The sequence below is a fragment of the Phalaenopsis equestris genome, unplaced genomic scaffold, assembly GCF_001263595.1.
Source record: "Phalaenopsis equestris unplaced genomic scaffold, ASM126359v1 Scaffold000424, whole genome shotgun sequence".
NCBI classification, from domain to species: Eukaryota; Viridiplantae; Streptophyta; class Magnoliopsida; order Asparagales; family Orchidaceae; genus Phalaenopsis; species Phalaenopsis equestris.
The window spans coordinates 188,248-203,360 of NW_018164865.1; the positions used below are offsets into that span (position 1 = coordinate 188,248).

Below are 15,113 nucleotides of genomic sequence, written 5' to 3' on the forward strand. Positions count from 1 at the left end.
CTTACAAAATAATTAAAAAAAAAACTCTCCCTTGAAGGTTTCTCACCCAAAGAGGAAGACAATCCTCAAGAGATCCCTCAAAATCTCTCCCAAACTCTCTTCTTTTAGTCGTCAAGCCATCTTTGATGTGACACTCCTTATCCAAGGCTCCAAGAGGTATAGAATGATCTCTCTCATGACAAAAATATAATTAGGTACATTAGGGATCCAAAATAGGCATCTAAGCTCTCCAAATTCGTCAATCCCTCCAGAATCGACAAGAAATCCTGCAAAATATGAGTTTGGACGTCCAGGGGCATGGTCACGTCAAACCCCAGTATGGTCATGCCAGTTCTAGCGTGGTCACACTCACATCTAGCATGGTCATACCCAGATCAGGCGTGGTCACACCATACAACAATATGTGGCGCATTTTGACCCATATTCTATGTTCAACACCTATAACCTGCACAACATCAAGCAAAACTTTCTCGAGTATCAATCAATGATAAAATAAGTGAAAATAACATGTAAAATATTGAAAAAAATGCAGGCAAAATCACATAAAATTAATGTATGCAAATACCTTAAACTTACTATGTTACTTGAACTTAAGTAATCACATGGCTCGACTTGAATTATTATGAATTATATCAAACACTTATAGCTTTCTAACTATTCAGTATGTTTATTAAGACTAAATAAAAGTATTTAAATGTCATCAGGATCAATTATCTTTAATGTTCAATAACTTGACATTTTCTTAATTTCCTTCATTCCTTCCTTCCTTCCTTAAGAATATCATATAGATCATTAAATTGATGTAATTTAAGCCTCTTTCACCAACCTTAACTATCTTTAATGCAATATCATTGGATTTTAGCCAGCTCAAAATTATTAACTCTTTTCTTTTAATATGACATAAAAGGGTTTTTATTAAAGAATCATAGAAAAATTTAATCACTTAAGTCCCACTAGGCACCTTTATGGTTTTTTTTCTTTGAATAATTGTTGTGCCAACCTTAAGCTTCTCCACAAGGGTTTTTCACTTTTTGAATTTTTTTCTTTTTCTTTTTTTCTTTTTCTTTTCATTCATTTTTTTTCTTTTCTTTTGAGTATTACTATATCTGGTTGGCAACTTTTTTTTTCAATTTTAAATAATGTAAAGGGTTGTGATTCTTAAGTAGAAAAACTCAACACTTGATGTTTTAATGCCACACCTTTTAGCTTATATTTGCACTTAAAACATAAGATAAAGCTAACTTGATTAAAATGAAACTGAAAAAAATTAAAAAAAATCACAGTTTGCTACTTAACACTTAAATTACTCCTTTTTTGTTAATGTATTGATTCTTTCAAGTAAAGTCTGAACTTGTTAAGTTCTGAACCTTGTTATTAACTCATTGAAGTTAATCTTTTCTAAATGATGTTTATCGAATTTTACTAGACTATGATATGAAGTTTAAAATAATTTAGAATTCCTTACAGATGTTACAAAATAAAATGTACATCTTTTCCTGACTTATGTGAACTACATATCCGGTTTATAATGAGGTAAGGTTTTCTCCACCAAACTTTCTTTTTCTACAACATATATAACAGAAAAGTAACAATATAGATAAAAAGCAGGTAAGTGCAGGAAAAGATGGTAAATGCATTGGCACATGAATGTCAGCAGGTTCACATGTTACAAAGTAAGTAAGAAGGCAGTGTAGTACAAACACTATAAATGGAAAGCCACTCTGTAGAGATACAAGTCTCAAAACTTTATCTTAAAAGAAAATTAGAAAGAAAAATTTAAAGCAATGTTTTAATCTAAATTTCAAAATAATTTTTAAAACAAATGCTAAAAGTAAAAACAAGCTCCAACACATGTGATAATACTTGGGTTGCCTCCAAAGATAGCGCTTAGTTTGACATCTGCAGCCTGATGAAAAAGGCTTCGTCCATGATCAAAACTTGAATTTAGTAATCCCCGGACTAATCACCCAATCTTTTGTTGATCCTGAAATTTCTACTAAATCATCAAATTTTAGTTTTTTTTACAACTTTTCCTTCTTAGTTCGATAACAACCATCCTCAGGGTATATAGGGGTTCGATTTAGAATATTGTTCCTAAAGATTCTTTTTAAATCCATGATGACTATCACATCATCTGATATGAGTTGTTGGTTATTCGAGAAGACTTGAGTTATGAAGGCATGCTAGATCATATCTTGGAGCATAAACTTCAACAAATTCACCATTGATCTATCCCTTTTGTTAGAGTGCTTTGGAAGAACTAGTAAGAGTGAGAAGCAACATGAGAGATTGATTAAGAGATGATTGCAAAGTACACACAACTATTCCAAAACTAAGATATGAATTTGGCAATCAAAGTTTTTTAAGGCGAGTAGTATGTAAGATTTGGATTTTCTTACCTTTTCAGCTACCAAGTAGCGATCTTTCCCTGCCACCTTCTGGATTTAAATCTTGCACGATTTCCTGTGGGATTTTCTTCTCTTTCCTCCCTGTTCGTTGTCTCTTTCCAAAGTTAAATAGCTTTATTTTCTTCTCTTCATACAAATCTTCTCTTCAATTTGTTGCCTTCCCGAATTTCTCGAGCCCATCACCTCAAATCACTATAAATTGAGGTCAAAAGGGAGGGAGTTACCTTGCCTCACCTCGCTCGCCCCTATAACCGCGATCCCTAGAAAATCCCTCTTTGCACCTCTTCCTTCTCCTTTTTCCTCAATCGAGCAAGCATCGTGAGCCCATCCTTTTATTCTAATACACAGACACACACACACACACACACACACACACATATATGGTAATTTTATTACACCTAATTTAATAAATGGTTATATTTAATTTAATAATTGTTTATATTTTGAATTTTAATTTCATTCAGATTGTTAATCAACACTAGTTGAATCATTTAAAAACTGAAAGTATCATTTTATTTTTTTAAGATAAGTAACTATTATTTATTATGAGATAAACGTACTATTTGTTGTTAGGAGTGTTAATCTTTGTTATTTGTACTAGATTTCTAGTTATTTTGTAGGATTGTTAGTCATATCTTTCTTTCTACTTCATTTATATTTTTTATTTGTTTCATTCATTGCTCATAATGAAATAAATAACTATCTTATTTTATTGTTGCATAACTCCTTACATATTTGATTAAATCATCTAATTATAATATCATATTTTCTTGCACATTACACTCATGAATTGCATATAGATTTTTCATATCACTCGCTTGTGTAAATTAACATATTACATATATATATACTAGTGAAAAAATTTGCAATTGTGTATGTTTGTATGTATTGGTATGTAGATTGGTAGAACCTTTTTGGATATTGGTTAATCTGGCTAACAGACACACTGAGTAATGACTCTAAAGAAAATTACTGGTTTCCTTGGGTTGATGTTTACCTTCCTGGTTTAGGGAGTGTGATAAAAAAACTGACTATATAAATATAAATGAAAACTTAATAATAAATAATTGTTAAGTTATATATTAGTAAGACTTAGTCGTATTTGAAATAATTGTGTGTTTTCTTAAGATAATTGAGTATATTTTATTTATCACACTTTTATCACTTTATGATGTTATATTTGCACATAGTAGTTGTCCCTTTGTTTTGTTTACTGCATGCCTCTCTTTCTTGATGCTTATGTTTTAATAAATAGAGATTATTTATTGATTTTGATTTATCGAAATCTCCCATTGATATTTTTGCATAATATGTTACATCCAGCCACAAGTTGAACTGGCCCCACAAAACTAGTCTCTCCAGCTTTAGATTTTCTTTTGGGTATTTTTAGTTTTACATTAGGTATTATATTTTCCTCTTATAGGTTTTTAGTAGTTCTTCTCTAGTGTTATTTTCGGTTTTGTTTTCCTTCTGTTCTGTCAGCTTGACTCTTATTTATTGAATAAAATTTATCTTTCATTATTTCTTTCTCTTATTATTTGCATATTATTTTTCATAAGAAAAAAATATATGTTAAATTCATTTCATTATATCTCGCATTATCGGGGTGTATCGTCACGCAAACCCAAGGTGTGATAATAGGTTTATGACACTAAAATGTTATATATATAAATATGAAAGTTTAGATGATAGATATGTGAACACATAAGAAATAAGTGATATGCATGTAAATTTCCTAGAACATAATTGAGTTTATAAAAACAATGAAGAATGTGCTCCTATTATGTCGATCATTTATATAGTCCATTTGGGGCAACTTCAAATTAGTTGTGAAAATATTAAAAAAAAAAAAAAAATTTATAAGATGTCATATCATTGACTTCTTTGTTTGCAACAAAGTGGATAATACATTTCTATAATTACTATAATCTAAAGTTATAATGATAAAAGGAAAACATGATATTATATTTCTTGTTTTGTGGAAATATGCTCGAAGTTCAATGTGGACCAAAAAGCATCCTCTTGTATGTAGATGCCGCTTTCACACAAACAAATTTAAAAATTCAAACTTTTCTTGAACCTTATTTGAACGCAGAATACAATGAAGAGTTGAATGTTATCATACAATATGAAATTAAACAAAAACAAGAGTAGCATTGCAAATGTCGTTGTTCATAATTGATTGGGAAGGTGTCAGCTAGAGCGACGATGTGTTACAATATTAGTTGCATTTTAATTAGGTTTAAATTAAGATTCAAACAATGTTCAGTGTCATTTTGAATCTTTTTAGAATTAGTAGCATTTTTTATGTGTTAAAAATTTGAGTGTTATGCATGTAAATGTAAGAGTTTAGGTGCTAGATGTAAATACATAAAAATTGTGTGGTATGTATGTAAATGGCCTAAAATAAACTCATAAATAAAAAAAATACATACGTATCACACAATTTGTATGTATTTACATGTCTAATGTTTAAAATTTGATATTTATATTTATAATATATTTGCATAACAAAGTTATACATAACAATGCATATTTGTCCTTAAAAATTGATAAAAGTCATCTTTTACATGCAGATACATAATGTTTATAAAGCTTCGTATTTACGTGTCTAACACTCAAATTATTAATATTACAACAAAAATACTACAATTTTTTTTTTAAATTAAATAGATATTTTCATGCATAAGTTTATAACATCAAGATGATACAATTGTAAATAAAAAAAAAATTAAGTATTAGTTATATAAATGCACAAAAATTGTGTGGTATATCTGTAATTTTTTTTATATTTTTTATGTAATATTAGATTTGGGTCATTTATATACATACCACCCAACTTTTACAAATTTAAATTTGCAACGTGTAAATATTATTTTTTTAAAATTTATAGCATTAAAATATTTTATTTCAAATAAAAATATTATTGTTTATATCTTCGTCATAGGAGAGGTGGAATAAATATGAAGGTTAGTTGTCATAAATGTAAACCTATTGGAATGGAGAGGTTTGTTAGTAAATCCTCCTTTATGCAAATGGGTCATCCGTCACTATGAGGTGTGATCGAGAGAGCTTTTAGAGTTTGGAAGAAAAAATTGGTTATTCTAAGAGACATGCCAATATATTCTTTTGAGAAACAATTTAAATTGTCGCCGCGACAATAACACTTCATAATTACATACGTCACTATCCTTTGCATTTCAACTTTGACTTCATAAACGTAAATGACATTGAATCAGTGCCTTTGAAAGCATATGAATATTAGTCGGGTAAATCGTTTATGGAAACTGATGATAAGATCATCAATACCAGCGTTGGTGATGAACATGGTGCATATGAGATGGCTATGTTGTGATAGTATATCTTTGCTAATGTAGTTCTAACTTGACATCTACAATAAAATTAATGAGTGCACATTTGGGGAATTGGAACACATTAATCTTGAATTTTGAGTGTCATGGTTGTCATTCTTGGGAATAAAAATGCCAGTTGTAACTGATGTGTTATTTGCAAAATATTTTACTTCATTCACAGTGCTATATTGAAATTGGTAAGTAGCACTAACATGCATTTTAAGTGCCTCATTCTTTCTTCTTTTTATGAGAATCTGAAGGCGAAGAGTTGCAATATATCTTTTTGTGTATGAGTTTTAAAGCTCATCCATGTTTTATATGCAAAGAAATAATATGCATATGGTAGTTTCAGTTTGGATGAGGAATAATATGCATAATTCGTATGGAATGTTTCAGTTTGGACTGTGCTTGCATATAATGGTTTTCAACTCTACTTGCTAGATATGTTTCAGTTTCCTCAAATTTGTGTGCAATTTTATGCTTGGAGACAAGTATGGTTACTTTCTGTAGGTAAGTGAAAGAAGGCATTGGTTTATGAATAAAATCATTAGTTTGTGAAAGAAGACATTGATTTTCAGCAAAGATTGGCATGCATACCACTCAATTTATATGTATTTACATATATGACTCCTTAAACTTCAATTTTTTGAAGTGCTTGTCACCGTATCTATGCTTGAATAGGTTTGCTTCTCTTCTAAAAAGTTAGAAGATGATATTTACCTTTTGTTTCTATTGTAATGTGAAAGTTTTGGGTGGCGCAATGGTTAAAGAAAAAAAAAGTTTGTATTACATATGTAAATATATAGGAATTGTAAACGCCTCTACATTTTTGGAATACAAAATATCAGTTTGAGCTTCAAGTACGCTGATTTTAAAGAAAGATTGGCATGAAAACCACTCGATTCATATGCATTTACATATATAAAACCATAAACTTCAAATGAAAAAGAGAACTTTCTTCTGCTGTGGTTTCAAATGAGAATTTTTTTCTTACAAGTTGTTGGCAATGCCTGCAATGCATTATTATGCAGTTCATATATAAGTTATGATGTCATTCTTTTCTACGACACTTTCTTCTTCTTAGTGTCAAATGAGATTTTTTTTACAAGTTGTTGGCAATACCTGCAATGCTTTATAATGCACTTCTATATATAAGTTACAATGATTTACATATATAACACCTTGAAGTTCAATTTGTGTTTATTTGTGTTTACTACGCATTGGTTTATTCAAATGAGATTTATGCCCTTCTTTTCGATGACATTTTCTTTTGTTGTGGTTTCAAATGAGATTTTTTTTGTTTAATAAGCGGGTGGCAATACCTGTTGTAGCTTCAAATGGCATTTATACTCTTCCTTTCTACGGCACTAATATTAAAGAAAGATTGGCATTGCATACCACTCAATGTGTATGAATTTACATATATAATTTCTTGAACGTTCAGTTTGTAGATTCTCGACATTTGTTTATTTTTTCGGTTGTGCTTTAAAGTGAGATTTATGAGCTTCTTTTCTACAATACTTTCTTCTGTTGTGGTTTCAAATGAGATTTTTTTTATAAGTTAATGGAAATATCTACAATCTTTTATAATGCAGTTCATATGACAGTTTATAATATAATCTAATTTCTTATACCTATAATACCTGCAATGTTTTATAATGTAGTCAGAATAATTTGGAAGTTAAAATTATATATGTTGGTGGAAATACTGTAGGTTACTGTATTGATTGAAAATTTCGGTACTGAGCTCATAAAAATGAGAGTAAATGTATTTAATCAATAAGACATAATTGTTAGTGCTCACCTTCCTTGTTTTTTTAAATCTCAGGTATATTTAAGAACTCTGTGATTTAATTTTGGTGTTTTATATCAATAGCTTTCTATGTTATTTTGGATTTGCTAATTTTTTCAGATTTCTAATGGTTTTTCCATTATAGTCGGGGTAACAGTTAAGCTATAATGTTCTTCAACCACTGCATTAAAATTCAACGATACATGTAAATGTTTTTGTTGTTAAAATATTTACAGTATTTAGAAGTTATTTTAATACATTTTTCATCAGGCAAGTACTAATCTCAATATATTTTTCATCTTGAGTTTCTTCTTGTGCTTCTTTGTTTTTGAAGCCCTGTTATCGGTATTGTTTTCTTTCGTGTTTCGTTTCTTCTTGTGCTTCTTTGTTTTTGAAGCCCTGTCGGTATTGTTTTCTTTCGTGTTTTTCTTTCGTGTTTCTTTTTTTTGTAGTTTTCTTGATTTCTTTTAACATAGTATTTATTTGTTGGTTTATGTTTTCAGTTTCTTTGATTATGATGAGTCATCTGTCCCAAAATGATCTTTTGAATGACATTCTTTATTTGCATTAAAAGTTACTGTTTTTTGTATGTACAACGAAATTTGTTATTTCTGTGCTAATTATTTTTGTACAGTATTATTCTATCTAAAATAAGCTCAAGCACTTCAACAAGCGCTAAGAGAACCAAACATTGACCGGTTTTTTATGTTTGCAATATATTGTGCATCATTTTCACCACTTAGAAAGGAGATATTGTAAGATGCAAATTTTACAGGTGTCCAAAGAGAATTTAACAAATAGAAATTGTAAATTCTTTTAGTGGGTTGATAAACCAAGAGAAACACCACAAAAACAAGAGAATATATATGCAGTTGATGACATATTGAATTAGAGATTTGAATTTTCTTGTGAAGATTTTAGTTCTTAGATTTTGTGATTATAGCATTGCTTTTGCTGTTATTAGCATTGCATATATTCTGATTTTGTATTTGTATTCTGGATAACAAATTAGGTTTTCATTTTGTAAGAAATTTTGTTTTTCTTGAACATTTGATGTATGACAATCTCTACTAATTGTGTTAATGCTGGAAGATATAATTTGATTATTTCTTATGATTCAGTCAATGTCAACATCTATTTGCTCGATTATGTTGTTCTGAGAGAAAAAATATGATAAATTGTGATTGAATTTACTACACAAACAACACTTTTAAAACTGTTTTCCAAACAGTTTAAACTAAATTGTGTTTCTATAATAAGGACAATACAATCATTATATTAACAGACAAACCTCATAGAATTATATTTTTCAAAAAACCAATAACTTCTAAACAATGAGCTTCTAAACAACATATTTTAAACAACAACTTTCAAAACCAGCTTTTCTACTACTACAACCAACTTTCAAAACCAAAAGTGCAACTGCCAACGCATTTAATGGGAGCTTTTTAAGGCTATATTTGGTGCTGTTGTAGCTTCTCAACTTTTCAGCTGCAGATGTGCTGCCCTAGAAAACTGCTGCGGGAAAGCTTGTTGTTTGTTTGTTGCAGCTGTGTGAGAACAGCTTTGGGTAGCTGTTTTTAGAAAAAAGATCATTCTGCCCATGTTTACTGAAGTTGTTTAAATCAGAACTATGACAACAAAAAATTTGATAATTCAAAAGCAAAAAGACAACTTTTAAAAAATCCTTTTCTTCAGAGAGAAAAAGTGAAGCACTAAATGCAAGAAAGACTATCGCAGTCCTTTAAAATCAACTTCACAATGCGAGCTTTAGTGGTTTCAAAAGAAGATTGCAAAACAAACATCTGTAGAAGGAACCACTCATAGCAAATTTGGAAGCAATCCTTTGTAGAATCCTGAAATTCATTCATGAGCAGTTTTAAGCTTTGAACTCGAAATAATTCCTCACATAGCGGTTTTAAGACAATGTTTGAAAAAGAATTTTTATTAAACCTTGTCAAATTTTTTGACAGTAACCTATGTGGTGGTTTTCTATCAAATTTATATTAACTTCCACATAAAAAGCTTCAGCTCTATATTATGCTCGATAATATAAAAAGCGCAACCATACAGGTATATCTAAATTTGTAAATTAAATCAGAAGTTTACTCAGTCCATACAGCTAATGTATCAAATATGAAGTGTCACCAGATGCAGAAAAGTAATAGATGTCATACCGGGGCTGACATAACAACTATCAACAAACAACAGAAGCATAAAATAATAGGGAACCAAAACTAGGATACATAAGCCTTCCAATACTGCTGCAAATAGCAGAAAATAAATGAAAATAACATAAAATAGCATAAAATAAATGAGAAGCCCCTCCAATGATGGAAACACATTAACCTTCTCATTCCCATGGAATTTACAATCAGTCTTATGCGGTTGCACCTGCTCTACCAAACCAATCCTCCAATACTTGTAATCCCTTACTGTTAAGCACCTTCAACGATGGAAACACATAAACGTTGTTTGAAAATATGGACGAACTGACTTATGTACTCCAGATTGGAGCTCAAATCTGCATTGTACATCCATTTTGCAGAGTTTACACCCTTCTATGAAAATTTGCATACATACCACTCAGAAGAAGAGAGAAATGAAGATTCTTTTACATACATACCACACAATTCCTTGTTCTTACATATCTAACACCTAAACTTTAATAACTACAAGGAAAACAATGAAATAATTTGCACATATTCCAAATGTTTTCAAATTTGCATATATTCCAAATACCCTTTCACCAACATTTCTCGGTTTAGGATTTTCAAGCAAAAAAGCACGGTGTGAGATATTTAAACATATAAGAATTCTGTGCTATGTATGTAAATGCCCAATACAAAGAATAAACGAATTCAATTTGAAAATATGCTTTCAATTCAAGCAACAACATCAAATAAAAATTTCTTTCCTATTTACTTGTAATCCCTTTAACTTGTGCAGCAAGGTGAAGCAATAACTATCATTACCAGGAACACTTTATGAGAATTTTGATTAAGAAAGAGTATTGCCCAATACATTAAAATGCCATATAATTTTCTTCAGCAAGGTGCACACATTCACAAAGTGGACTATGCAGCAAGTTAGGAAATTCCAACTTGTAGATGATAATTAAAAGCAGGTAAAAAGAGTTTTATGCTCAATATTACATCAATGTTCTAGCATGCATAGCTGGGTAACATAACATGAATCGTACAAATTGAGAAATCTTCAAAGCTTCCCTTTTTTCTCAAATGATATCATTGATAGACATTCCAAATTGAAATAGACCATCAAGAAAACTATTGATAGTTTGTCTGTGCTGTTTTAATATTTATTGACATTTGGATAATCACCTGATATTATTTTCTACATAACAAGGCAAAGCATTGAAACATCAACTTGTTTCTAATGAGAATGAGAAACAGTTTGTCACGAGAGCTCTGCAGAAGCTACAAATAAAACCAGAGGAGCAGATAGAGTTTCAAACAACTCCCACCAATGTCAATAACCTTGCAATTTATACTATGGAGAAGATAACTATGAATATCATACAACAATTTTATAATGCAAAAGACTTTGAACCAAGTTTCAGAGATCAAAGGTAAACTTCAAACAAAGTCTCAGAGATCAAACTTATCCATTGCAATCAAAGCTTGCTCAACTTCTTCAATATTTTAGAAGGTGTATCCAAAAAAACAAGCTTATAAAATCTACCTGTAATCGTGATGGCCACTCACGGGAAGGAGCTTGTGAAATGCAGGGAACACCAGGCGAGATGGCCACTCACGGAGCTTGCAAAATGCACGGAGAGATGTTGCTATTGCGTGATGGAGAAACGGGGCGAGATGGAATGTTAGGGCTGAGGGATTCTTTCGCCAGGGGCAATTTCGAGTATAAGCAAAGCGAAAGCTAGGGCCGCAGGGTTGAGTCCGCCGCCCGCTTTTCTCCCGATTTCGCGTCCTCCGCCGCACAGTAGTATTTTATCGCGGTTTGGGCCGCACCACATGAAAAAAGCGGGTCAAAATCGGAGTGAATAAAATGAACTCATCACGTGTCCCTAATATTTTCTCCTTGAACGGAGCCTAAACGTGGCCGAATTTTTCCCTCAGGTTCCCGTATGGTGCGATACGTCCGCTATCCAAGCAAATATCGCGGTTTGGGCCGCACCACATGAAAAAAGCGGCTCAAAATCGGAGTGAATAAAATGAACTCATCCCGTGTCCCTCATATTTTCTCCTCGAACGGAGTCTAAACGTAGCCGAATTTTTCCCTCAGGTCCCCGTACGGTGCGATACGTCCGCTATCCAAGGAAATGGTCTTGCGGGACCCATATTTACACGTCATAAAAAATGAAAAATTTTAAAAAGAAAAAATTTCGCGTTAAGCCCGGCCTAACCCGACGTGCTAAATGTTACGTATTTTCCCGTCTTTTTGGTGTATTCCCGTCTATTTTTGGCGTATTATTCCCTCGGAAACTTCTATTCTGCATTATTCAGTCGAAACAAGTTTTCAAAAAAGGTTTTTTTTGTCTCAGCTAGGGTTTGGTCGCTGCATTTATGATGGAGTTAGATTTCTCTCTTAATGAAGAGTTTGAGCACATGGACGACAAAATAAATGTCAACGTCTTTGAAATGGAGGTAAGATTTCTTGTTTACTTCAACCGTTTTCCGTTTTCCCGAGAGTAACCCAACAATAACCTAAGAATAACCTGCGCATAAACTCACCAGATCTCTAAGAAAAAATGAGATTTTGTGTGAATCTTTGATTGTTGTTGGGTTATTTTATCATTATTTAGGGTTTAGGGTTATTTATTTTCGGGTTGATTGAAGAAATATTCAATAACCCGAGAATAACCCAACAATAACCTAAGAATAATCTGCGCATAAACCCACCAGATCTCTAAAAAAAGGGAGATTTTGTGTGAATCTTCGATTGTCGTTAGGTTATTTCATCATTATTTTGTGTTTAGGGTTATTTATTTTCGGGTTGATTGAAGAAATACTCAATAACCCGAGAATAACCCAACAATAACCTAAGAATAACCTGCGCATAAACCCATCAGATCTCTAAAAAAGTGAGATTTTGTGTGAATCTTCGATTGTTGTTAGGTTATTTCATCATTATTTTGTGTTTAGGGTTATTTATTTTTGGTTTGATTGAAGAAATACTCAATAACCCGAGAATAACCCAACAATAACCTAAGAATAATCTGCGCATAAACCCACTAGATCTCTAAAAAAAGTGAGATTTTGTGTGAATCTTCGATTGTCGTTAGGTTATTTCATCATTATTCTGTGTTCAGGGTTATTTATTTTCGGGTTGATTGAAGAAATACTCAAAAACCCGAGAATAACCTAACAATAACCTAAGAATAACATGTGGTTAGGGTTATTTATCTGACTATCTCTATTGTATACTTTAAAATTGTAGATATCTAGGGCAAAAACAAATTGTAATGATCCAATTGCTCGTAACTTTCTTAATACTGTTGTCCGTAATGATGAAGAGGCTTACAAACATTATTGTGTTTATGCACATTACGTTGGTTTCACTGTACGCAAGGACCACATAACTTACTGGGCTAAATCCAAGCAAATTAAGTCGAAGGATTATATTTGTGGAAAATCAGGTCATAAAAGAGAATCTCGGCTAGCCACTACTGTGAAGTATAGAAAAGCGGATACACGGACTGGCTGTCAAGCAATGGTTCGCTATGCTATTGATCTTGATGACAACTGGACCATAAAGAAATTTGTTGAAAGTCATAACCACCCCTTGGCGGAATCCGGTGACAAGCACCTTCTACATTCCAGTCGAAAGATTAGCGAGTTAAATGCAAATTTATTAAGATCAATGACAAGTTATGGGATTATAGTAGCTGATGCATTCAATTTCCTTGCTACAGAGGTTGTTGGTGTTGAAAACTTGGAGTGCACTAGACAAGATGCATACAACTTCATTCAAAGGGATAAAAGAAGCAGAATTGAACAGGACGATGCCAACTCTCTTACAATTATTCATGGAGTGCCAAAATGAAGATAGCATGTTTGCATGAGATTTCCAAAGTGATGACGAGGGCAGAATTACAAGCTTTTTCTGGAGTGATGAGTCTTGCTTTGGAGATGTCATCATTTTCGACACTAGTTACCGTTTAAATAAGTATAATTTATGTTATGCTCCTTTCGTTGGGATTAACCACCATCGGCAAAACGTTCTATTCAGAGTTGGTTTTTTATCTGACGAGACGATAGAATCGTTCAAGTGGTTATTCAAAACTTTCATTCGTATAATGGATGATAAGCATCCAATTACAATATTTTTAGATCAGGATCAAGCGATGGCAAGAGCTATTGCAGATTGTCTTCCATTTACAAGACATAGATTATGCCAATGGCATATCTATAAGAAATTCTCGTCGAAAGTTCATTGCGGTGTGACATACAAGAGCGTTAACAATCTTATTTTATAAATGCATGAGCAAGTGTGATTTGGAATATGAGTTCAAAGTTATTTGGGCTCTAATGATCGAGCAAGGAAACCTGCACAATAACATGTGGCTAGATGCATTAGAGTTCAAAGTTACTTGGGCTCTAATGATCGAGCAAAGAAACCTGCACAATAACATGTGGCAGATAAAAGAAGCAGAATTGAACAGGGCGATGCCAAATCTCTCTTACAATTATTCATGGAGGGCCAAAATGAAGATAGCATGTTTGCATGGGATTTCCAAAGTGATGACGAGGGCAGACTTACAAGCTTTTTCTGGAATGATGGGTCTTGCAGACTAGATTATGATTGTTTTGGAGATGTCATCATTTTTGACACTAGCTACCGTTTGAATAAGTATAATATATGTTGTGCTTCTTTCGTTGGGATTAACCACCATCGGCAAAACGTTCTATTCAGAGTTGGTTTTTTATCTGACGAGACGATAGAATCGTTCAAGTGGTTATTCAAAACTTTCATTCGTATAATGGATGATAAGCATCCAATTACAATATTTTTAGATCAGGATCAAGCGATGGCAAGAGCTATTGCAGATTGTCTTCCATTTACAAGACATAGATTATGCCAATGGCATATCTATAAGAAATTCTCGTCGAAAGTTCATTGCGGTGTGACATACAAGAGCGTTAACAATCTTATTTTATAAATGCATGAGCAAGTGTGATTTGGAAGATGAGTTCAAAGTTATTTGGGCTCTAATGATCGAGCAAGGAAACCTGCACAATAACATGTGGCTAGATGCATTATACTGTATAAGACATAACTGGTCAACTGCATTCAGTAAAGAAATTTTTGGAATGGGAATCTTGTCTACTCAAATAAGTGAGTCCACAAATAATGTCTGTCATGGTGCATCTAAGCCCACTAGTTCCTTAACAGATTGTTTTCTGAGGTTAGAAATTATTATGAAGTCATGAAGAATGAACAAAAAGGATGAAGACTTCAAAAGCTTTCAAAATGTTATTACACTGACAGTTAAAACAAGCCCAGTGTTGAGGCAAGCTGCAACATATTATACTCGGAAACTCTACTCTATGTTTGAGGAAGAGTTACTTCACGGGTTAT

The 15,113-nt window shown here is 32.2% G+C and overlaps 1 protein-coding gene across 1 annotated transcript; it reads left to right on the plus strand.

Annotated features, from left to right (window-relative positions):
* The first annotated feature begins 12,100 nt into the window (after positions 1–12,100).
* Positions 12,101–13,577, plus strand: LOC110027338 (putative protein FAR1-RELATED SEQUENCE 10). The gene is made up of 2 exons (XM_020728713.1): positions 12,101–12,178; positions 12,972–13,577. The coding sequence occupies exons 1-2, from the start codon at positions 12,101–12,103 to the stop codon at positions 13,575–13,577; spliced, it is 684 nt and encodes a 227-aa protein (XP_020584372.1).
* The last annotated feature ends 1,536 nt before the right edge of the window (positions 13,578–15,113 follow it).

Excerpts from the sequence above, each read along its gene's own strand:
- LOC110027338 (XM_020728713.1), top strand. The coding sequence starts at position 12,101 with ATGGAGTTAGATTTCTCTCTTAATGAAGAGTTTGAGCACATGGACGAC. Across the intron at positions 12,179-12,971 it reads TCAACGTCTTTGAAATGGAG|ATATCTAGGGCAAAAACAAA; the intron begins GTAAGATTTCTT and ends TTAAAATTGTAG.